Below are 25,716 nucleotides of genomic sequence, written 5' to 3' on the forward strand. Positions count from 1 at the left end.
CCTTCAAAATTTTTCGAAAAGCTCCCAATCAGAAAAGAAAAGAACTGTTGTCTGCACTAAAATGAGCACACAAGCTGGAGGAAAGCGAAAAAATCTACTTTTGTATGCACAAAATGCAAAAGGGGTTTGCATCCAAAATGTCTTCACTTTCATCATTGTTGAATTCTCTTTTCATTACAAAACTGGGCTTAAGATTATAAAAACCTTGATCATTTCATTATTTCTAAAGATAAATGAACAAAGATTGGTATGTATATTTTGAAAAAAAAGTGTCTTTTATATGGTGCGAATAGATTTATGATAGCTATTTTTTATGTGTTTTCTTCCATTGCAAAGTAAACAATTTTGAAAAAACTTTTGACAAAAATGTAAGTAAACTACTTTTTGTAAATATATTCATTGCATAGTTATAAAAAAAAATATTGTATGTAATAAAATAGTTTATTATGAACAAAATAAAAAAAATATAATTTAATTTGGTTAAAAAAACAAAAAATGATGAATTTTTTAAAAAACAGTTGCAAATTAGATAAAAAAGGCAATGTACACTTTAGTGTTACATTCCATTATATACCTGGCATTTTTATGTATATGCATGGAAAAGTAATGGATACTTTTTCTGCATCCTCTTAAAAAATACTCTGGCACTGAAAGGATTAAGCCCACAGAAAAAAAAAAAGGAATGATGCACTTTTTTCTAATTTTTTTTTGCTTCCGTATTTTCAATACTACATATTCTAAAAGTAAGTTTGTACGATAAAAAACAAAATAAATTCTGATGTACAGGTACACTCTTAAAATTTATTACACAGAACAGATATAAAGGCAGTATTCTGGATCCCAATAATATCACACATTTTTAAACTAGTACTTACAAAATATAATACGGGTATCATTGACATATACTGAACAAGTAGGAAGAATTGAAAAGTTCTAATGATACATGAGACCTGCTAGACCCTTATACCAACAACTTTTAAATGAACTAGGATAACATTCTATATTCTGGGTTGCACCATTTTGAAAAGTTACTTTTGAGAACAGACTATGCAAGATAATAAGGGTTGCAAAGGCAAATATTAAGAATTAGATAAGTCAATAAAATTCAAAAATAAGAGGTGCTGAAATGAATGTAGGAACAGAAGTCTGTAGTAGAATTTTTTTAAGAAACAAATTAAATTGAGTGGATATATATTAAGATATCTAGGTTTAATTTTGTTAATAGAGAGATATGTGTAAGAAAAAAACTGTGGAGGGGCTCAAAAATTGGAATATACAAAACAGATAAATGAGAATCAAGGGTGTAATAAATATGCTGAGGTTAAATGATTAGCCCAGAAAAGAAAGCTGGAATACATCAACAATCAATCAAATAGATCAAAAATGTAAAAATATGTTACAATTGGAATTTAACAATTTTTTTTCTCAATTTATCCAAAAAAAAAACATTATAATAATTTTTAAACTCATAGGTAGAATAAAGATGAACATAGTTTTTTTATCATTTTGCAACATGTAATAAGAAAAGAATATGAACTCAAATTTCTTTAGAGTATCACAAAGTGTAACCAATATCTGTTGTTGTACAGGGACCAGCCATGTATTCTACAAGTTGCTTTTACAATTAAGATTAAAATTAGTACAACTATAACTGAGATTAAAGCTAAGAGAATTTTATCTGAACTACTCCCATTATGCTAATTATAAAATATTAATATTATTATTATAAGTATAAAAATAAAAATATTATATTCTGATATTAAATATAATTAATTAATAAATAATTATTATTTAAAACACAATTTTATGCCCTAGTACAAACAAAAGTATAATTTCATGTTTCTAATTTTCCTTTTGCTGGAAGTATACCTGAACTACCTACTCCAGTAGTTTCTCCAGTTTCCAATTGCTTCAATAATCTGAATAATGCAGCTGCTTCTCTTATACGACTGAATTCAATACAAAATGACTGTACTTCAATAAAAAGTTCCTACAACAAACAAAATCATACATAATTCATAAGTGCTACCAGGCTGATATTGACAGAAGGGGAAGGGTACTTATATCACTAAGGTAAACGAAGATGTTGAATGACTTCTGATGAAAAAGGTTAATAACACCAGATCTGTTTTCAAATAGGAAATCCAATCCTGCACTAAGTCTCAATAGACAACATTTGAACCTTATAGGCAAGTACATAAATAATATAGAGTTAAAAAATCACACAAAATGTATAATATACAAAATACACTTATGTATCTTTTATAAAAAAATATAATTAATTTTGCTCTTTCTGTAACAAAAAGGAAAAGTATTTACTTCAATTTAAAGAAAATATTCATTAAAATATAACATAATCCTCAATCTTTAAAAATTACTTTTAAATTTTAAACGGCATCAATTGCTATAGTTAGTTATTAGGCACTAATAGTAAATGTCAGCAGCATGCACGAAAATTATACCTGGAGTTATTAAACTTAAACTTTTGTGATCCGTAGATTCATTTATTAAAATTGATTATGGCTTTTGGTATTTTAAACTTATTTTATAATTTTAAAAATCCTACTCTCTGAACTAATTCAGGTGTTAAAAAACCATTCATTTCAGTGCATTGCTCATTGTCTGAAAACCCAATTACGAGCAAAAATTATTATCAAAGATAAAAATCTTTAATATTAAATTTTAGAATTAACACCAATTTAAAAGTAAGAGGCCTCCCTAACTTTCATTGAAATTTCATTTATTTAATTTAAAAAAAAAGTGTTTCAATAGGTTCATTTCATCAACAAGAAAAAAACCAATGAATGGAATCATGCAACATTAGGAATCTAATTTATTCTTTAAACAAAGAAAGGTCTAAGAAGATATTTTCACTACAGCTGGTTTAATAAAATTGAAGCCAGCTCAAGAAAATTAATGTTTTGTTTTTGATAAGGTAGTTAGTGATAGCACATTTTTGATATAAATATATGAAAAGATGAAAGGGGATTTTTTTAATATTAATTATACTTATTTGACTCTTATTTGTAGTATAAGTTGAATCGGGATTACTTTTTGATTAGGTTTCTTTAAATTGTTTTACAGCTCATTTGGCTGGATTTAACGACACCAACTGAACATAAAATTGCATATGATAACACTATGTGTGTATGGAACAGTGCCAGTGTTGAAGCCAAAAAATTAATGCTGTGTACTTTTAAAAGTACTCTGACACTACAGCAACAACAGCATTCAACAGCAATCCTTTGTTATTAAAAAATAAAGTTTTTGATTTTTAAACATTCACCATGTGTGTGATTTAATGCTCTATTTTGTGGATGGCTTTCATTTTTATTTGTTAACTGTTTACAATTGTTACACTCTTGTGATGGCTAAATTACTTATCATTGCTTAACCATATATTACAATCTCTTTCAAAAAAAAAATAGTGTTTCTTACCACATTTTGTACTCTTAACTAAAAAGGTTATTCATCTTATAAATTTTAAATTTGCATATATATCCAAAATAACATAAATATGTGCAGAAGCACAATTAAAAATAAATAAATAAAAAAATTATTTTATTCCATCAAAAACACGTCTATTTTAAACTCTTTAAATTACGAATACATGTTTAAATACAACTACAACTTTGTATATGAATATCCTATAATGAACTACTGAATTTTAAAATAATAAATTATAATGCAAATAAATAAAAAGATTATTTTATCTCAACTATAGGTTGAATATACTGTATGAACTACTGAATTATAATAAAATAATTGTTTTCAATAAAAAGCCATTTAACTTCTTTCTGTATACTTTTCATTACATAATCTTCTGTTAAAAAAAAAATATATATATATATATTGGAGATATATGAATTACTGTTGGTATATGAGGTCTGTTCAGCAAATAACTGAACTTTAGTTTTTAATCATAATATTAATTTTACAGATTGTTGGTTCTTGTCCCCTTCAAAGTACTTCCCTTTCCTATTCACACATTTTTCAAGCAGTGTTTCCACTTTGCAAAGCAGTCCTGGATAGCTTCATTTGAAATGGCTTTTAAGGTCTGTGGCGCATTTGTTTTAATGTCATTAACAGTCTCAAAACAGCATCCTTTCAACACTGATTTTAATTTTGGAAATAAGCAAAAATTGCCAGGAGCCGGGTCTGGCTAGTAGGGAGGCTGCAATAGGAAAGTCATATGATTTTTGGCACAAAACTGATGAATTGACAAAGCTGTGTGTGCAGGCACATTGTTGTGGTGAAGGGACAGTGAGTTGTCTCGTCACAACTCTGTTCTCTTTTTGTGGATTTTTTCACGTAACCATTGTGAAACGCCTTGATAGTATGCAAGGTTCACTGTTTCACCTTGAGGTAAGAATTCAAAATGCACAATTCCATTACAAAAACAGAGAACATCACTTTGACAATGAATCAAGACTGACCTGCTTTCCTGGGACATGGAATTCCTTTGCCAATCCATTGTGATGACTGAACTTTTGACTCGATGTTGTAGCCATAAACCTAACTTTTTTGTCTCCCATTATGATCCTTTGCATGAATGTTTCATCGTTATTGACTTATTCAAGAAGTTGCTGTTAAACGTCCACTTTATGTTCTTTCTGCTGTCTGATCATCAAACAAGGAACAAATAATGCTGCAACTTGATATATGCTCAATTTTTCAGTCAAAATGTCACAGCATGATTCAATTGAGATGCTAACCTCTTCTGCATGTTCTCCGACTGTCAATCGGTGATTTGCATGTACCAGATCATTGATTTTCTGAATGCGGGTGTCATCAGTTGAAGTCAAAGGCCACCTTTCTGGTCGAGGGTCATTTTCAATTGACTGACGACCACTTTTAAATCATGAAAACCAATCATAATATTGTACACAACCCAGAACATCATCTCTGCATGCTTGTTTCAAAAGTTGAAACGTTTCTGTTAAAGTTTTCCCCAGTTTCACGTATTGTTGCTCCCGAAAATCGCATGTTACAAAAATTGCTACTAACACTTAAACACGTTGCACTCAAATAACAATAACATGAAAACTAAACAAGATATCAACAATCCAAGAACATGAGTTTACAGAGGAGGTTACACGGAACATAATGCTGCCAAACGCATGTCACTAAATATCTCTGTTGGGATGTAATTAAAAAAGTTCAATTATTTTTTGAACAGACCTCGTATATAGATTGGTAAAAAATAAATGGTCTTTTTTTAAGTTTTGTGTCTTAATAAGCCTTTTAACAATAAATAAATAAAAAACAGATTTAAATAAACTGTAAACAATATGCAAAAAAGTTTTTATTCCAATGCTACCAAGTCCAAAAGTTTATTTTGTGTGTATGTCCAATGACCGATTTTCCTAAAATATTGAACCTTCAAGGGGAAAGAATGTGTTAAATTTTCACAAAAATTGGAAAAAGGAATGATAAAGGATGAAAAGGGAGGTGTTATAGCCAAAATAAAAAACAAATGCATGATTCTTTGCATCTTTATGCCATGGGGCACTTCAGCAAAAATATTTTCTTACAAAAGTTTTAAGTTTTTTTATCAAGATCAAAAATTACAAAAATGTTTATTTAATTTTCACTAGCTCAAGAAAAAATAATTTTATATATTTTCTTTTTCATTTTTCTGTAAATAGCTTTAAAAAAGGGGATTAACTAATGGAAGCTTTTTGCATCTACCCTTTCTATACCAATAGGTCTTTAAACAACTACAAAAATGTTTTGCCCATCCCACCCAATGATAATATAAATAATGGTAATAAAAAAATGATTTTTTTTAATTTTAACAAACTTTTTTTAATTTATTTTAAATTTAAATCCTTCTCCATGTTATCTACTGCATCTAAAATGTAAAAATCTTAATTTTTTGATATCCCTTGCTTTTTAGTATTCTTAATAAAAAAAAATCTGATGTGGACACCACATAACTTCCTTATATACCTATTAAATTACATACACATTTTTTTTTTAAAATGAAGTGTATATAAAATTTTATTTCATTAACAAGTTTTGATATTTTCTCTTTTTGTTATTGCCATTATTCAATTATTATTTATTGTAATTTTTTTTTACAATCAGAGGTTAATAAAATTATTAATAAATCAATATTATTAAATTTAAAAAAAAAAGACGATGTTGATTCAAACCGATGTGCCTTCTTCCCTGTCTAAAATCCAAATATTTCATTAATTAAAATTTCATTTGGCTCTAATTCTGGAACCAACGAAAATAAGTACCACTTATGATATATCATTGAAAATCCCTCAATGAGGGCTTATTGCTACAGTTAAGAAAAAGTCCAAAATCCAATTTTGTTTTGATTTTGGGCTTTTTTGGACACTTTTGGTTCAATCAATTGCAATCAAAAAGGAAGGTGCACAACTAGATGTTACAACAGTCTTAAATTCAAAATTTTAACATCCTATGGTTAATCATTTTTGAGTTATGCGAGATACATATGTACGTACATATATAAGTACGTACAGACGTCACCCCGAAACTAGTCAAAATGGATATTTCCATTGAAATCTGAAAACCAAAATTTTCTGGAATCACAATACTTCCTTTACTTCATACAAGGAAGTAAAAATTAGCCAAAAAGTTTCACTACCATCCTAGAAAATTACAACTTTTTTATTTAGAATTATGGCTGTATTTTAAATTGATTGTTCTTTTTTTTAATTTACTATCACTGCTGAAATTATTTTCTTGAAAATTAATTTACCTGAATGCTTGTCTTGAATATCAAAGCCACTACAATGATAAAAACTCTTTTTTGCAATTTCAAATTTTAAGTGCTCAAAAACATTTTGTTAAATAGTCACTAAAATAACTTAATACCGTTTTCTTCATGAGGTTCATTTCTTTTTTGTATTTATCTATTTATTTAACAATGTATTTTTTTTGTCTTCATTTGACTGGTTTGAAGCAGCTCTCCAAGATTCCCTATCTAATGCTAGTCGTTTCATTTCAGTATACCCATGTAGGATGTAACATCCCTAACAATTTGTTTTACATAATCCAAACACTGCCTACCTGCATAATTTTTCCCATCTACAGTCCTTCCAATATCAAAGTAATTATTCTAGGAAGCTTTAAGATGTGGCCTATAGTCTGTCTCTTCTTCTACATTTTTCCAAATGCTTCTTACTTCATCAATTTGCCGCAACATCTCTTCATTTGTCACTTTATCCAGCCATCTGATTTTTAACATTCTCCTACAGGACCACATTTCAAAAGCTTCTAATCTTTTCTTCTAAGGTACTCCAATCATCCAAGTTTCACTTCCATATAAAGCTAAGCTCCAAACACATACTTTCAAAAATCTTTTCCTGGTGTTTATATTAATTTTTGATGTAAGCAAATTATATTTCTGATTGAAAGCTAGTTTCACCTGTTTTACTCAGCATTTTATATCGCTCCTGCTCTGTCCATCTTTAGTGATTCTACTTCCCAAATAACAAAATTCTTCTACCTCCATAGTCTTTTCTCATCCTATTTTTATATTCAGTGGTCCATCTATTTATTTTTACTATCTTTCATTACTTTTATTTTGTTCTTCTTTATTTTCATGTGGTAGTTCTTGCATATGACTTCATCCATGCCATTCATTGTTTCTTCTAAATCTTTTGTACTCTCAGCTAGAATTATTATATCATCAGCAAATCGTAGCATCTTTATCTTTTCACCTTGCACAGTTACTCCGGATCTAAACTGTTCTTTAACATCATTAACTGCTAGTTTAATGTAAAGATTAAAAAATAATGGAGATAGGGAACATACTTGTCTGACTCCCTTTATCACTACTGCTTCTTTCTTATGCTCTTTGATTATTACGCTGCAGTTTGGTTCATGTAAATGTTAGCAATTGTTCTTCTACCCCTATACTTGAACTCTAAATTTTTTTAAATGCTGAACATTTTATTCCATTCTACATTATAAAATGCCTTTTCTAAGTTTACAAATGCCATGTATGTTGGTTTCCTTCTACTATTAATCTGAGCGCTAAAATTGCTTCCCTTGTCCCTGTACTTTTCCTGGAACCAAATTGGTCTTCTCTTAACACTTCTTCCACTCTCCTTTCAATTCTTCTCTACAGAATGCTTGTCAAAATTTTTGACGCATGATTAATTAGGCTAATTGTTCTGTATTATGCACATTTGCTCCTGCTTTCTTTGGTATCATGACAATAACACTCTTTTTGAAGTCTGATGGAACTTCCCCTTTTTCGTAAATATTACCTTTTTTCAAAAGTTTGTATAACCTATCTATCACTTCCTCACCTGCACTGCGCAATAATTCTGCAGATATCCTTCCTATTCCAGGAGCCTTTCTCCCATTCAAATCTTTTAATGCTTTATTAATTTCAGATCTCAGTATTGTATCTCCCTTTTCATCCTCTTCTACTTCCTATTCTTCCTCTATAATACCAGTTTCTAATTCATTTACTTTTCAATCTATTCCACCCATCTATCAACCTTTTCTTTCATGCTATAAATTGGTGTATAATCTCTATTTAACACATTATTAGATTTTAACTTATGTACCACAAAATTCTTCCTAATTTTCCTGCATGCTCTGTCTACTTTACCGATGATCAATGGGAAGGAGAAATGATTATTGGTAAAATAACAATGTTTAGAAATAAATATTTTTATATAAAAATGTGAAAAGAAAGAATTTATAATTTTGGTTATTGTTTTTCAATAAAAAGGAATTATTTTATCATAAAGATCCAAATTGAACTTTAAATGATTGAATTGTTCGATCTTTTTTTAATTTATTGCTATATTATGAACTCAATATTCCACGAATATGAAATCCCTTATATTAATATTTATAAATTTGTAGCTAGTAGTATAAGGCAACAAAAACTGAAAATGTGACTTTTCTAAGCAACAATAAACAAAAATTTAACATGAATAGTTTTTGAGAAATTCAGTTTTGAAAAAATGCAAAGTAGCCCACATTGTGCAGATCTAGGCTTGGTATTTGTCTTAAGACTGTTTAAAATTAATTTTTATCAATTTTACGTGTGAAATTTTCACATGTAAAATGTGAATAAATAAATTATTTATATGTATATTTTTTGCTTTCTTCAAATGTAAGCATATTTTTTACTTTTCTGGTGAATATAAAAAGGAAATTATGGTGATCATGTCAAAAATGAGTATCAGATTTTTTGCAAATCTTTACATTTTAGGGTCCACTAGTTCATCTAGACCAAAAGAAATATATGTATGTAAATACATGTATACGTATGTGTGTCACACTGCTGCTGGCTTTATCTCAGGACTGACCTAACTGATTTTCATCAAATTTGATTCAAATATTTCTATAAATGGAGCATTGTTCATATTAATCTTTTTTTCAAAATTCTTAATGGGAGTGGAGAATATTGTGAAAACCCCAATTTTTATTTTTTCTATATACAGGTAAAAATATGTATTTTACTGAAATTAATCTTTTTAAGATTCATATTATTTCTCTGTACTGTTAAATTATATTTTAAATTCTATTAATAAAAAATACCTAGTACAAAATATCAAGATAAGACATACTTTTTATGAGATCCTGCATCCTCAGTCATGATAGTTAATTAAACTGTAGTTTGAGTTTAATTAAAAATTTCAAATATTTTAATATATGAGTATGACTAATCTAAATATTTCAATCATGACTGAGAACACAGGATCCACGAAAGTACTTTCATGGTAAAATTAAGGTATGATATGTCTTATCTCAATATTTTGTACTAGGTGGTTTATACTAATAGAATTTAAAATATAAAAATACATAATTGCTAATGAATTTGTAATCGAACATCATAGCAGTATAACAAAAAATGATCAATAATAAAAATTATACTTACTGCATTTTGTTTCTTGTGATATGGCCATTTAATTAACTGACCTAGAAGATGAGAAACTTCTTTTCTATTTTAATTTTTTAATAAAAATTTTTTTTATAATATCTGATACAGTAGTGACTATGAAAGCGCTCATATATCACAAGAAACAACATTAAGTGAAATTGATAATTTATATATATATATATAAACTTTGCAATTCAAGCATAATTATAAAATTAAATAAAAATAAGATAGAAAAACATACCTGCACATTGATTATCTTATTTCTAATAAGTGACTGTAGAAATACACAGACCAATCTCACAAGCCTATTTTGCATATAACGATCTTTAATTGTTTCACAAGTTGATATACAGTTTGATATATATAAATGGACAAATTCAGTAGGTAAGTCAACAGTAGTGGTTAACCTTTAACAAAATTATATTATTATAAAAAATTTATAAAACTATTCAATGAAATTGTTTTTTTAAATAATATATAGAAAGAGGTAAATTATAAGTAACAAATATAAGCTTAGTTATCACCTGAAAGCCACAACCAATAATGGAAATATACCTGAATCAATCATCAGTCTATCAATAAGGTAAAATAATAATAACACGAAGCTAACGACTAACTAGTTTTTTCCTAACTGAATGTAGATATTTGTAATTTATTTTTTTAAATTAAAAATAAAAAACAATTAATTCCAAAGTACAATACCAAATCCAAATACAAATTTTATTATTTTTTAAGTAGACTAAAAATAAAGATATCAATAAATCAAAGTAATTTTTGGATGTGAATGACAATATGCAGCTTATATGGTTATTTTTTATTTGAAGTTATTTTATAAATTTTCATTTTCTTTTTAATAGAAGATTAATTTACCGGATAAGCAGTAAGTTTGAGATGGAGCTTGTAAGCGTGGAAATAGCAATAGAAATTTTGTAGCATATAACAATAAACTCATAAAATTATATTAATTCATTTAGAGATATTTTTCTAAAATGAAATGATTTTCTTCTTTTTTCTTTTCAGTTACACAAGCACAATAAATAAAATGAATAGCCTTGGATTAAATGATTACAGTGATTATTTGCTATCCTCATAAATTGTTGTCGAATAATTTACTTCAAGCAGTAATTCATTTCTGGTCAAAGTGTAAGAAAAATTCTCCATGACAACAAGACAAGTTACTACAAGATTCCATAAGTTAAAAATTCCTGCAAGATTCCACTTGTAAGTTTCTAGAAGTTCTCCAGGACAAGTTCCTACATGATTATATTAGTGCAGGAACTCAGTGTAAATGACTGAGTGTCTCATAAAGCAGCATGCAAGTTCATCCTTGAAAATCCACCACGACACCATTATTCTTTCAAGTGATTAGTTACATTTTCATCTCTCTGGATGTGTCAAACAGAATTACTGTAACTGGGCTGCCAATCACCCAAAAGAACTCTAACAACCAGTGACCACTTCACAGTCAGTATGTTACAGCATGGTTTTCAATTTCAATATTCAGCATAATAGGCCCATATTTTTTTGAGGAGTCAAATCACAGAGTAATAATAATGGCTCACTGATATGTAACAAGTTACGCAAAATTTTTCTACCGAAACTGAATGAGCTTGGTGATCGTATTTGGTTCCAGCAAGATGGTACCACCACCCATATGGCGAGTTTACATGGATGTTTTTCTGAGAAACCTTCTGAACGTTTGATTTCACGACACAACATTCCTTGACCAATGCGATCACCTGACCTGGTCATTTGTGACTTTTTCCTTTGAGGCTATCTTAAAGATAAAGTCTTCAGTGGTCGACTGCGTTCAATTACAGAACTCAAGGAAGCCATTCAACAAAAATTGCAGCAGTTCTACAAGTGATGATCGAGCAAGCAATGAAAAATTTTAGAAAGAGGTTAAATAAGTGTATGAGGAAAAACAATAAACATTTGGATGATATAATTATATATACACAACATATATACATAAATAAAAGTAAAATTCAGCTACCCACCAAAGTAGAGAATCCAATAATGTTTCTTATTTTATCTCATTACTTCTTATTCATAATCGAAAGTCCTTTCAAGGGTTACCCTCATTGTCAGTTGATAATAAAATTACAAAACTTAAAATTACACATTAAAAAGTACATCTAGAAATTAAAATTATCACATATATGGTACAATATATGTTGTCAACAATTTAAGAAAAAAATTAAAGATTAATAATTCTTAATAAAATAAAATTTTTTTTTAAATTATTAAATCTCTTAAATATGCTTGTCTAGCCACCACATACAATACTGTACTAATACTTAATGAAATTTACTTAAAATTTACATAAGTGCTGCTGTTTACAGTAGTTTTGATAAGAAAATCATTATCAAACTCTGCAGATTAATGAAGCTGAACTTTTTTCTATATTTGTATGTATAATATTTTTCCAAAATGTCCAATCTTTTATCATTATTAATTATCATATTCTTTTATAATTTCAATTATTCCCAAATTCGTTTCTAAATAAGTAATGGAATGTTTGTTACCTATTAAATGGTCGGCAACATTAGAAAATCCTACCTTATTATTTTTATAATGTCTAAAATGTTTTGCAAGCCTTGCCCTAAATGATCTATTAGTTTTCGCAATATAAATTTTACTACACATTACATGTTATTTTATAGACCCCACATGAATTATTAGAATCATAATTATCATTATGGGATTTTAAATGTTCTATTATATAGTTGTTTGACTTATATATGCTGGTTTATATTTTCATCATTGTAAGCATTAATAAAATTTTCAATAGTATTATTACTATAGAAGTATTTTATATAGATATTGTCATTATAAATATATATATATATATATATATAGATCTTATTTATAGGTTTCAATGGTGTTATATTACTAAATTTTAATTGTTTTTTTATAAATATTATCAACTAATGAAGTACAATATCCATTTTTTACTGCAATACTGTTTATGATATTTATTTCTGTAACTAATTTTTCCCTGTTATTCTGTGTATAATGTATCACTCTACTCAACATATTTGTAAATATATTAATTTTGTGTGACCACGGATGATTTAATCTCCGGTTAACAATTATTTTAATTGTTGTTAGTTTCCTATATGCGAATGTTATAATTTTGTTACTTTTATTAATTTCCATGTCAACATCTAAAAAACCTATTTTATATATATATATATATATATATATATGTGCAGTTTATTCTTGAAGTTCTATGTGTTAATTATTTAGTGTAGTTGTAATTATCAAACTCTGACTTATAGTTAAACATTTATTTGTATTACTTTTTTCTTTCTAGAAAAAAGCAGATGGAGCTGGAACAGACAGATGCTTCTCATTATTGATTTTTATTAGGTTAGAAATACATTTCATTAACCACAATATTTATCAGGTTTTAAAATCACACCCATACACTCTCTCCATGAATATTACATTTCTTTATCCAATTAGAGGAATTGTGAGCAGTCAAGAGAGAGAACATGGTTTATTCCTGTTTTCATTATAATTATAACAACTATTCTTGGGCTAATGACTATAGCTGTTGACGCCCACTCTTTAACAACAGTAACTACTATTCTAATTTTAATAATATGATAATTAATTTTATTATTGTACTTATTTGTTGTTTTATTATCATACCTGTTTACAACTTCCATAGAATGTAATGACATTTCCATGTTAACTAACACACTAAAATATTCAGTTATATGAGATGACTGCATTAACTTTAGTAGTACTTCAATTGCTATGAGTGGGTTATTTTCAACCAGATCAGGTAACTAAAAAAAAAGTAAAACATTAAATAAACAACTGAAAATATCAAATACATGAATGTGCGTTTAATTATCAGCTCATTTTACAACCATGATGAAGTTATATACAAAATGTGGCTATTAAATAACGAGACTAATGCTGCTAACAAGAACTCCACATGTGCCAAATTTGTATGACTAACAGCTGTGTAGTGTGAAACCTTCTCACTCAACTGTTACCACTCCAGTTTCTGTAGACATATTAGTCTGGCCATGGCCTTTGTTTGGTTAACATGTTTTTTTTTTTTTTTTGCTGAAAAATTGATAAGAATTTTATTAGAGCAAAGAATTGTTGTGAAATTTCATATGAAACTTAGAAAAACTGCTACTGAAACTTATCTTTTATTAAAAAAAGTATATGGCAATGAATTTTTATCATGTGCATGGGTTTTTGAGTGCTTTAAGCGTTTCCAAAATGACTGAGAAGACATTGAAGATGATGATCAAAATTCAAAGCGATGATGATTGTTTTTTTCAATATTCATGGGATTGCAAACCTTCACTGGGTTCCTGAAGGTCAAACTGTTAATCAACATTACTACTACCTTGAGGTCCTTGCTCAACTCCATGAAAAAATAAGAAAAAAGCGACCCAAACTGTGGAAAAACAAGTCATGGATTCTTCATCAGGAAGGACAACGCACCGGCTCACACTGCAGTATCTGTCAAGATGTTTCTGGCCAAGTATAACATTCCAGTGTTAGACCATCCACCTTATTTACCTGACCTGGCACTACATGACTTTTATCTGTTCATCATGGTCAAATCTCCATTAAAAGGAACAAGATTTCAGACCGTTGAAGTTGTGAAAGCAAAAGCAGTACGTGCCATGAAAGAGCTCACAGAAGAAGACTTCCAGAACTGTTTTGAACACTGGAAAATTTGCATGGAGCATTGCAGGGTTAAAGGAAGGGTGTATATTAAAGGGGATAATAACTAAATATGTATACATTTAAAATAAGATATTTTACAGCATTAGTTTCATTATTTAACAGCCAAACCTCATATTACAACGAATTAGTTATTTTTCATGTTAATTTATTTAAGTTATGCATCTTTCCTTAATTTTTTTGGTTGTTATTTGTTTGTTTGGAGGGTTTTGATATACTTTACAAATACTATAAAATATACTTGTTTCATATATTAAAACATTTCTATCATGTAAAAACTTAGTTAATAGGATTTTCTGATTGCATGATGTAATTATAACAGTAGTTTTTTTTATACAAAAAGTACTGCTTATACATATTTTCATTGAGGATTTGACTGAAGGGTTTATACAGTTGGCTATTTCCAACTTACAAACTTCCAGAGATAAGCTTAAATCTCTCTCAAGCAAGCAGGGGTATATTCTCGAATAGCCTTTTTAATGTTTAAAGGAATAGCAATTTGTTATAACAAATGTTTGAGATTGTAAACACAAAGTCATTGAACATTATTGTTCAGATTCCACCCTGCATAAAGGTAGTTGGATTTCCAAAACATTGTGTCAGGGATAGATGCCTATGTTTAAGGGAACCTTTTATATCCCCTTCAGGTGTAGTTGTCTGTCTATTAACTTCCTCTGTGGGCATATTTTTCTTTTTTCACTAACCATCCCTTTCTCATCACCTTCCTTCTTCCTGCAAGTTGTTTGTAGATTTTGGCGAAATGTTCACTGGAATAGCGATATGGTCATGGAGACTTTTACTCTACACGTGAGATTTGATGGGGGACTCTCATTTACTCATTTGTATAATTTGATGGAAACTACCCAGCTTTATCACAAACCTATAAGAAACATTGAATCACATTCACTATGACAAAGTTTTGAATATTTCAATCTATAAACCATCTTATTGGATACTTTTTTTTGAGCCGAGTAAAAAATTTACTTATGTATTTATACTAGCCTGATCAGTCAGAATCTTTATTATGAACATGATTCTAGAAGAATGCACATTATAATTCGGATTAGAATACCAAGGTAGAATAATGTGATGAAAAGAATTCAATAACATTTAAATCTCACTTGATCTGTTGGATTTAAAATTTTTATACCAGACTTAAAAAAAAAGCACTGTGCATATGAGAACTTCTTCTGTGTTGAAACTTAGGTTCATGGCTTCAACATCGAGACAAAAGTTCAATCATCACAATAGATTGGCAAAGGAACTCCATGTCCCAGGAAACCATGTCAGTCTCATTCCATTGTCAAAGTGATGCTCTCTGTTTTCTTAATGGAACTGTGCATTTTGAATTATTACCTCAAGGTGAAACAGTGTACCTTGCATACTATCAAGGCGTTTTACAATGATTACATTAAAAAATCCACAAAAAGAGACCAGAGTTGTGGTTTTTGATGTTGGGATAAAATAATTTATTTATTTATTTATTATTTGGGAATTAGAATTACTAAAGATGGACGAAGCAGGAACGATATAAAATGCCGAATAGCACAAGCTAAACGAGCCTTCAGTAAGAAATATAATTTGTTTACATCAAAAATTAATTTAAATGTCAGGAAAAGATTTTTGAAAGTGTATGTTTGGAGTGTCGCTTTATATGGAAGTGAAACTTGGACGATCGGAGTATCTAAGAAGAAAAGATTAGAAGCTTTTGAAATGTGGTGCTATAGGAGAATGTTAAAAATCAGATGGGTGGATAAAGTGACAAATGAAGAGGTATTGCGGCAAATAGATGAAGAAAGAAGCATTTGGAAAAATATAGTTAAAAGAAGAGACAGACTTATAGGCCACATACTAAGGCATCCTGGAATAGTCGCTTTAATATTGGAAGGACAGGTAGAAGGAAAAAATTGTGTAGGCAGGCCAAGTTTGGAATATGTAAAACAAATTGTTAGGGATGTAGGATGTAGAGGGTATACTGAAATGAAACGACTAGCACTAGATAGGGAATCTTGGAGAGTTGCATCAAACCAGTCAAATGACTGAAGACAAAAAAAAAAAATTTATTTATTTTTAATTGTGATTCTGCACATATTTATGTTATTTTGGATATATGCAAATTTCTAAGACGAATAACTTTTTCAGTTACGAGTACAAAATGTGGTATAAAACACTATTTTTTTTTAAAGAGAATGTAATATATGGTTAAGCAATGATAAGTAGTTTAGCCATCACAAGAGTGTAACAATTGTAAACAGTTGACAAATAAAAATGAAAGCCATCCATCAAATAGAGTATTAAATCATACACATGGTGCATGTTTGAAAATCAAAACCCTTATTTTTTAATAACAAAGGATCTGTTGTCTAATTAAATTGCTGCACTCATACCATAATTCTTTTCTTAATGAACTGCAATTTAATTAGTTTAAATATTCATTCAGGGTTAAAATTTAAAAAAAAAAAGGCTATCATTAACGTCAAAAGTTTTCATTAAATCAAATATACAGAAATATGAGTTACTACCTTGTTAGGTGTTAACCCGATATGATATACAAGTTTTGGATCGTTTTCTAGCTCTGCTAACAAATGCTGTTGTTGCTGTAGTGTCAGAGTACTTTTAAAAGCACGGACCATTAATTTTTTGGCTTCAACACTGGCACTGTTCCATACACACATAGTGTTATCATATGCAATTTTATGTTCAGATGGTGTCGTTAAATCCAACCAAATGAGCTGTAAACACAATTTAAAAAAACCTTATCAAAAAATAATCCTGAATCAACTTAAACTACAAACAAGAATCAAATAAGTATAATTAATATTAAAAAAAATTAACCTTTCATCTTTCATACATTTATATTTTTTAAAAATGCTATAACTAGCTAGCTTGTCAATAACAAAATATTAATTTTTTTGAGCTGGCTTCAATTTTATTACATCAACTGTAGTGAAAATGTCTTCTTAGACCTTTCTTTGTTTAAAGAATAAATTAGATTCCAAATGTTGCATGACTCTATTCATTGGTATTTTGCTTGTTGATGAAATAAACCTATTGAAAACACTTCTTTTTTTTTAAATTAAATAAATGAAATTCCAATTTGAGAAAATAAATGAAGTAGATTGAAAGATGTTAAAAATGCACAATTAATTTAAAATTTCAACAAAATTTTAAATATTGAATATTTATTCTCACATGAAAAGAAGGTAGAAACATATATAAAAAATAATATATATTTAATTTTGATAACAAAATTACATGACTGTAAATCAAACATATAAGAATGTGGGTTTTACAAGTAACTGATACACAAAAAAAATAATAACATTGGGTGCAGCAAAATAACTTCTCAGATTTTGCTTCACCACTCTACAGGGGTTATTGTAGTTGAGAATATCAGTGTTCAATATCAGTAGTTTAAGCCTTGCCGTATCAAGTTGCCCTTAGCAAATTGGACGTGTGAGCATAAAGTGTTTGTTGTTTAAACATTTATTAAAAATAACAATTCTGTTATTGCAATACAGAAAAATGTTTAGTGCACACTTCACGCTTGGTCAAAATGTGTACTATATGCTCCACAACTTTCTGGGATCAAAACTCAGAGAGTTCTCGAAAATCCAAATGTGTGGTTTCAGCAAGATGGGGTCATGGCTCACTGCGAGATCAAAGCACTTTTTAAAGAAATGTTACAGGGCAACTAATTTTGTCACAGAGAAGTCGGATGACCTTCATGTTTACCAGCTCTTTCTCCATGTGGCATTTTTCTCAGTAGCTATCTAAAAACTGAAGTCTTCAAACAGCGACCAAGAACTATTGATGACCTGAAAGTTGCTATACACCAAGAAATTAAAAAAATATTGTTGTAAATGACTTAGGTGATGCAAACCTACAGAACTCAATTAGAACTCTGAATAGAAAAAACGGCTACCATTTGAACACTGCAGTTTTTAATGAAACATGAAAAACTATTTTATAATTTTCTTTAAAAAAATAAAATTCTATAGAACATTTACTGTGCATTTTTAATTAAGCTGAAAATTATTAACAGAAGTTATTTTGCCACATCCTATAAATATAAAAAAACATAATAACAGTTTTTTAAAGTTTCCTACAGAAATGAAATAAATAAAAGCAGCTCATATAGTGTATCATTACATATTAAATCCATAACAGAAGACATGGAACAGGATCTTTTATTTTCCTTAGTCTTTCTCCATCTGATAGTTTTAAAGATGCTGCTTATTAAATGTACTTCTTCGGTAACTGCCAATCTGGATGCTTAGCTCAGAGATATGAAAATATCAATTTTAAATTACTATTATAATAATGAGTGAAAAAATCAACTACCAAATAAGAAAAGAATTATCTGAATTAAATTTGAAGTAAAGAATAAATATTACTAATATATAAAATATAATGAAAATTAATACATACTTCATCTTCACAATGATGCAATGGAGGTGCCAATCGGATAACTTCTGGACGATATGTTAAATGAGAAACAGGACTCTGACCACTTAGTAATGATTCTGCAGCTTTCTTAATAAAATTGAGATCACCTGGTGGTACACTAAAAATAAATATTCCTTCAATTAACAGATATATTAAGGCTCCTCAGTATAGGTTCCTGGCCACCATTCAGATAGATTCACAGCACAAACTGGCCTAGTAATCCAGTTACAAAAAGCTCCTGGTACACATACAAGAGCAGTTCAGAAAGTAACCTCTTTTGTAGCATAGTGCTAGTAGTAGTATTAGTGGCACCATCATTGATACATCAGCATACTCTCTGAATCAGTGCACTTCCAGCTGTCAGTGTGAGCCACATAATTTACCCCATTTGCTTGTTATAACCTAGACATGAGCACTGCAATAGAGAATCCCGCGAAATGTGAGGTGCATGCTGTCATAAGATTTCTTGGGGCACAAAATGTTTCGGCAGCAAACTCCATCGTCAGTTGTATACTGTGTTTGGCCCAAACATTATGAGTGATGGTTCAGTGCGACAATGGTCCGATTTTTTAAAAATGGAAGGGCAAATATCCATGAAGAAGAGAAGCGTGGTAGGCCTCCTGTTGTGAGTGATGATCTTGTTAGTGAAATTGACAAAAAAAGTATGTGAAAATTGAAGATTCACCATTCCTGAACTTTCTGAACAATTCCCACAAATTTCCTGTACGGTTTTGTACAAGACTGTCACTGATAAATTAGACTACTGGAAGTTCTGTGCTTGATGGGTTCCAAAAATGCTCACAGAGATCAATCAAATGGGCTCTGCTTTAGGCTTCCTTTCATGCTATGACATGAAAGGAGAATGTTTTTTGAAGAGAATTGTGACTGGGGATGAAACTTGGAAGGCTTATGTGAACATTGAAATGAAACAACAGTTGATGGCCTGGGGCCATACCAGTTCTATGTGCAAGCCAAGGAAATCCTGCCAAACTTTGTCAGCGAGGAAGGTTATGGCTATGGTTATTTGGGATGCCAAGGGAGTTCTAGTCAATGTTATGGAACATGGTACATGGATTTACTTCAGTAGATTACTGTGAAACTGAAGAAACTTAGGCAAGCCATTCAAACAAACATTTCAATATGCTGTCACCTGGTGTTGTTTTTTTGCATGACAACGCTCGTCCTCACAGTGCTCAAAGAACTCAAGAACTTCTGAATAAATTCCAATGGGACATTTTTGATCATCCCCTTTCAACCCGGACTTGGCATCAAGCGATTTTCATCTCTTCACTCATGTGAAGAAATGGCTTGCATTTCAGCAATTTTATGAAGGAGGTATTTGTAAATTAGTGAACGCTATGACAAATTCTTGAATTTAAATGGTGGCTATGTTGAAAAATAGTTAAAAGCTGTAGTTTTAAGTTACATATAATAAATATTTTTATCTATGCAGGTATTTTATTTATAGCCAAACAGAGGTTATTTCCAAACTGCCCTCATATTACATGAACAAGGAATACAACTACATTTAAGCTCAAATCAAGTACCAGTGTATAGCTCCTAAAACCTCTGGAATATCATTAAAATTTATCAATCAAACAATTTTTTTTGTAAACCTCTAAATAACAGGATTTCTACTAGTGGATACTTGGTTAATTTTGAACAACTCAATAATTTTTTATGTTAAGATATATCCAAATAAATATACTACTAATGGTACAGTATTTAATGTATCAATAAATAAAATTAAGAATCCAGGTTATAATTTTTTAATTTAATTTCCAGGTTCTGGAAACTTGACCAAACCCAACTATTTTGGTAAACTTGGTGACTAAATCAGGGTAAAATAATATTACATTACATATATCATAAATACAAATTAATTAATATAATACATTAATATAAATTATTAATACAATACAAATGTTAATAGTATACATCTCTGCCAATTACTAAACCTCTAGGTAATAACATAAAAATAACTTTCATTCTGATCTGTTCATTATGAACATTATACAGATCACAACAGAAGTGGATAGATTTGTTACCATGGTAAAAAAAATGAACTGCGCAGAATTTACCCGGATGGATCAAGGGAAACCTTGATCAGAGCAGCAACACAAAAATACAATTAATTATAAATAAATTAAACATAAGTTAAAATCTTTAATTTTCTAATTATCAATCTACAAGATTCAAACAAATGGGCACCATATAATGATCTGATATCCCATTTTTTCAATGATTATTTACAAGCATTAATGATTGTCTGTTTGGAAGTGTTAATGACTATCATAATTGCATCCATTTAATACAATTAAGTGAAAAATTACTATTTTAATAATTTTATTTAATATCTAAATACCCACACTTTTGGAACATCAATCAATCTTAACAATGATATAATATTTCCTAACGATAATCAATATTAAAATAACATCAGTAAAAAAGGCAAACCAATTTTAAAAAAAAGCTTACGTAGTTCTTGGATCAGGATCTGGCAAAACTACAGGAATAGCAGATTTACCAGTACATGGCAAATCAGCGTTATATTCTGCAACTGCTAACTGTATAGCAGATATATCTGGAATATTGGCAGTTATTTCACTAGCTAGAACTTGTTTTGCTGTCTTTTTTAATACCTGAAAAAAATAATTTGAATTAAGTTACAATTGCAGCATTAATCATAACATTAATATTACAGTTAAAAATCAGACTGAATTAACTGTTTTTACCAGGACCATTTCTATCTAATAGGTCACTTCAGTCATTTGACTGGTTTGATGTAGCTCTCCAAGATTCCCTATCTAGTGCTAGTCGTTTCATTTCAGTATACCTCTTACATCCTACATCCGTAACAATTTGTTTTACATACTCCAAACGTTGCCTGCCTGCATAATTTTTTCCTTCTACCTGTCCCTCCAACATTAAAGCGACTATTCCAGGATCCCTTAATATATGTCTCTTTTTTTAACTATATTTTTCCAAATGCTTCTTTCTTCACATATTTGCCGCAACACCTCTTCATTTGTCACTTTATCCACCCATCTGATTTTTAACATTCTCCTATAACACCACATTTCAAAAGCTTCTAATCTTTTCTTCTCAGGTACTCTGATCGTCCAAGTTTCACTTCCATATTAAGTTACACACCAAACATATACTTTCAAAAATCTTTTCCTGACATTTAAATTAATTTTTGATGTAAATAAATTATACTTCTGACTGAAGGCTCATTTCACCTGTGCTATTCGGCACTTTATATCACTCCTGTTTCATCCATCTATAGTAATTCTACTTTCCAAATAACAAAATTCTTCTACCTCCATAATCTTTTCTCTTCCTATTTTTACATTCCGTGGTCCGCCTTATTATTTCTACTACATTTCATTAGTTTCGTTTTGTTCTTGTTTATTTTCATTTGGTAATTCTTGTGTAGGATTTCAGCCATGCCGTTCATTGTTCCTTCTAAATCCATTTTATTCTCAGCTAGAATTACTATATCATCAGCAAATTGTAGCATCTTTATCTTTTCACCTTGTACTGTTACTCCAGATCTAAATTGTTCCTTAACATCATTAACTGCTAGTTCTATGTAAAGATTACAAAGTAACTGGGATAGGGAACATCCCTGTCGAGCTCCCTTTCTTATTACGGCTCCTTATGTTCTTCAATTATTACTGTTGTTGTTTGGTTCCTGTAAATGTTAGCAATTGTTCTTCTATCTCTGTATTTGAACCCTAATTTTTTTTTAAATCCTGAACATTTTATTCCAGTCTACGTTATCGAATGTCTTTTTTAGGTCTATAAATGCCAAGTAGGTTGGTTTGTTTTTCTTTAATCTTCCTTCTACTATTAATTTGAGCGCTAAAATTGCTTCTCTTGTCCAATAGGTCACTAAGCTTAAAAATATGATAGAACATATGGGAGTTAAAATGGGCTTTTTCCTAATCACTATTATTAATATGCATTTTAGTTTTTTTAAATCCTGTAATACAACATTACAGATTACTCACTTAAGCAGAGTAGAAAAAAAATTATTTCTTTCATAGGAACCTAATGATCTTCTTACCTTGATAATCAAAAGAAGTATTTTTTTTTTTTAGGTGGCTGAAATCCATACATCTTAGCAGCACTGTTCAAGGCATCTGAAGCCAACGTAGAAGTAACAGTTGACAGAAAACATCTCAGAATAATATGTTTTCACCTAGCTTTATAACATTTTTGCTGATAATCATATTAAATGAATAAGATACATAAAACATCATCATACATACAAGGATATTATTGTTTTAATAATAGGCAATATTTAAATATAAAACCACAGCTCATGAAAGAAATTCTTGAAGTTTTTCAACTGATGCAAAGATGAAAGAGATTCCAATTAATCTTACGCTCATTCATCTTGCACAGGAAATGAATGGTATCACATTAATAAGATTAAACTGAATATTGATCATTTAGTCAAATCTGAGGACATTTTAGACAGTAGGCTCTCATCTGGAAAAAGCTAAATGCAAAGTAAGGTGGTCAGTTCCAATTGGCAAATCTTGAACTCTATGGCTGCCAATTATTTCTGTAACTGTAAGAAACAGGGATAAACCACAGCTTGTTTGTGTCAGTTGTCTGTAAGAGAGAGGTCAAAAATGATCAAAACGGAATATTCTATAAATTGTTACTTATCAGCAATTAAATAAAAACATTTACCATTTACAATTATTTAAGGTAGGTGAGGACATAATAATATACTAAACACAGTATAGTATATTCATAGTACATTAAATAAAATTTCAAGCAGATAAATCTTAATCAGATGTATTTTTTTGGGGGGAAACCACCTTAAAAATTTTAATTTAGATAAAAGTTTTTTTACTTACAGTTGAACCTCAACATTAAAAAAACCTCGATTTTACAAATTTTTTGACTGCACCTTAGCATTTTAATAAAACTACATATAAATTTACCTCTATTTAACGTCCTATCCACACCTCTATAACAAAATGGTGACATACTGCACATCAACGTAATAAAGTATATAGTAACATAAAGTAATTTTTACAAAATGTTTTCAAAAAATAATGACATTAAATTTAGTATTTTGGACACCTCTGTGAGTTTAAGGTAGTTATTCTTTCGATTTCTTTACCTAAACTGTACCTGTATATAAAAACAAGTATTCTTGACTGTTGTCTAGTTGACAACAGTCAAGAATAATAGATTATTTTTATTGAACTGGTAAAATGAGACAAAGATTTTTAAACAATTTTCATAGTAAAATTTCAAACTTGGCCTGTCAGTTTCATAAATAAATTTTCCTTGTTATTTACTTCCTTAAGATTAATTTTAGTAAAATATTTTATGGTAACAAAATTAAAACAAAAAAATTCTGAAAAGCTTTCAAACATATTTTTTTTTTTAATTTTGACACAGGATTTAATTAAATCTATAAAAATATTTTAAAATTATTTTATTATAAATAATTAAAAGTAATAATCTTCTACTGAAACTAGGTTGTGAAAATAGGAGTGTGATTTAATAAACGCTACACACGAGCACCCATTGGTTTTCATACCGTATCTTAAGCACGGTATGATGTGTTGAAGAGTAGGTGATGCAAGCATAATTCAAACAGTACTGAACTAAAGAACAAAAAAACGCATCATACATAATCATCAGTAGGCTCCCCGCTTGGTGTTGCTACGGACTCATAGTATATCTAGAATTTTTAAACATCTTTCTTTTAACTACTTTATATGTTTTACCCATGTAAGACAACTATCAAAATGCAAACCTACAAATTTAAAGTCAGGAGAGATTGTAATTGGCTGTGCATTGAGAAGGACTTGTGGAACAAAAGGGTCTCTTAGGTCTTTAAGGGTCTTAGGTCCTACACATTTTGTTTTCTCAGGGGAGAACATGACCTTGGACCAAACTTCACGACAAGATCTATGAACAGTCATACCTCTCACAGAAATAGCCCCCGAGTGTTATTGCCTTTTACTGCAGTAAGTGCGTTTCTTGGAAGCACATTATTAAAGGTTCTTGTGCAGACATCAATATTCTACCACCTTCAATTTGAGACCGAATAGCTCGAATAATCCACTGGATAAAGTTCATAAATGAAGGTAATTGTAGATATAGAATTACAGATACATAAAATTAATTAATGGCAATTGTTTTTCTTTTTAGAATTTCTAATTTTAACAACCTCCTTTGCCCTTGAGTCGGGCGGTTCCTCAACCATATCCTACAGTATATGAGGTGATAGTGGGGGAAATTTTGAAAAATGTGGAAGTTGCAGATGCCAACCAAGAGGGGTTGTCTGTGTGGGGTCCTTAATAGGGAACTGATTGGACAGCTTACTACTAACCGTATTAACTCCTGCCCGTAAAGGCAGAACTTTGGAGGCAGGAGCTTTCGAAGGTATTCTACTAATGTTGTTTTTACTGGCTGCAACTACTGACTTGTTCATCTTAGCTCCGAGATAATGGCTGTGAATGAAGCAACTTGATCAGATAACAGCTGAACAAGCTTTCTACTTCCTTGTACGAAGTAAAGAAAGTATTGTGATGATGAAAAATGTCAGTTTTCAGATTTCAATGGAAATATCCATTTTGATCATCCCTGAATCCATTTTGACTAGTTTCAGCGTGAATTCT

The 25,716-nt window shown here is 29.7% G+C and overlaps 1 protein-coding gene across 1 annotated transcript in view; it reads right to left on the reverse strand.

Annotated features, from left to right (window-relative positions):
- Nucleotides 1-470: 470 nt before the first annotated feature.
- Nucleotides 471-25,716, reverse strand: part of Not11 (CCR4-NOT transcription complex subunit 11) — a 35,125-nt gene continuing 9,879 nt past the window's right edge. The window contains exons 5-10 of the mRNA XM_075359963.1: nucleotides 21,536-21,699; nucleotides 19,040-19,175; nucleotides 17,131-17,340; nucleotides 13,547-13,686; nucleotides 10,128-10,293; nucleotides 471-1,990 (exon numbers count right to left, since the gene is read on the reverse strand). Of these exons, the coding sequence (XP_075216078.1) occupies nucleotides 1,835-1,990; nucleotides 10,128-10,293; nucleotides 13,547-13,686; nucleotides 17,131-17,340; nucleotides 19,040-19,175; nucleotides 21,536-21,699 (972 nt within the window). The 3' untranslated portion in view covers nucleotides 471-1,834. The remainder of the gene's footprint in view (nucleotides 1,991-10,127; nucleotides 10,294-13,546; nucleotides 13,687-17,130; nucleotides 17,341-19,039; nucleotides 19,176-21,535; nucleotides 21,700-25,716) is intronic.

Source organism: Lycorma delicatula, chromosome 3 (genome assembly GCF_047948215.1).
Source record: "Lycorma delicatula isolate Av1 chromosome 3, ASM4794821v1, whole genome shotgun sequence".
Classification (NCBI taxonomy): domain Eukaryota; kingdom Metazoa; phylum Arthropoda; class Insecta; order Hemiptera; family Fulgoridae; genus Lycorma; species Lycorma delicatula.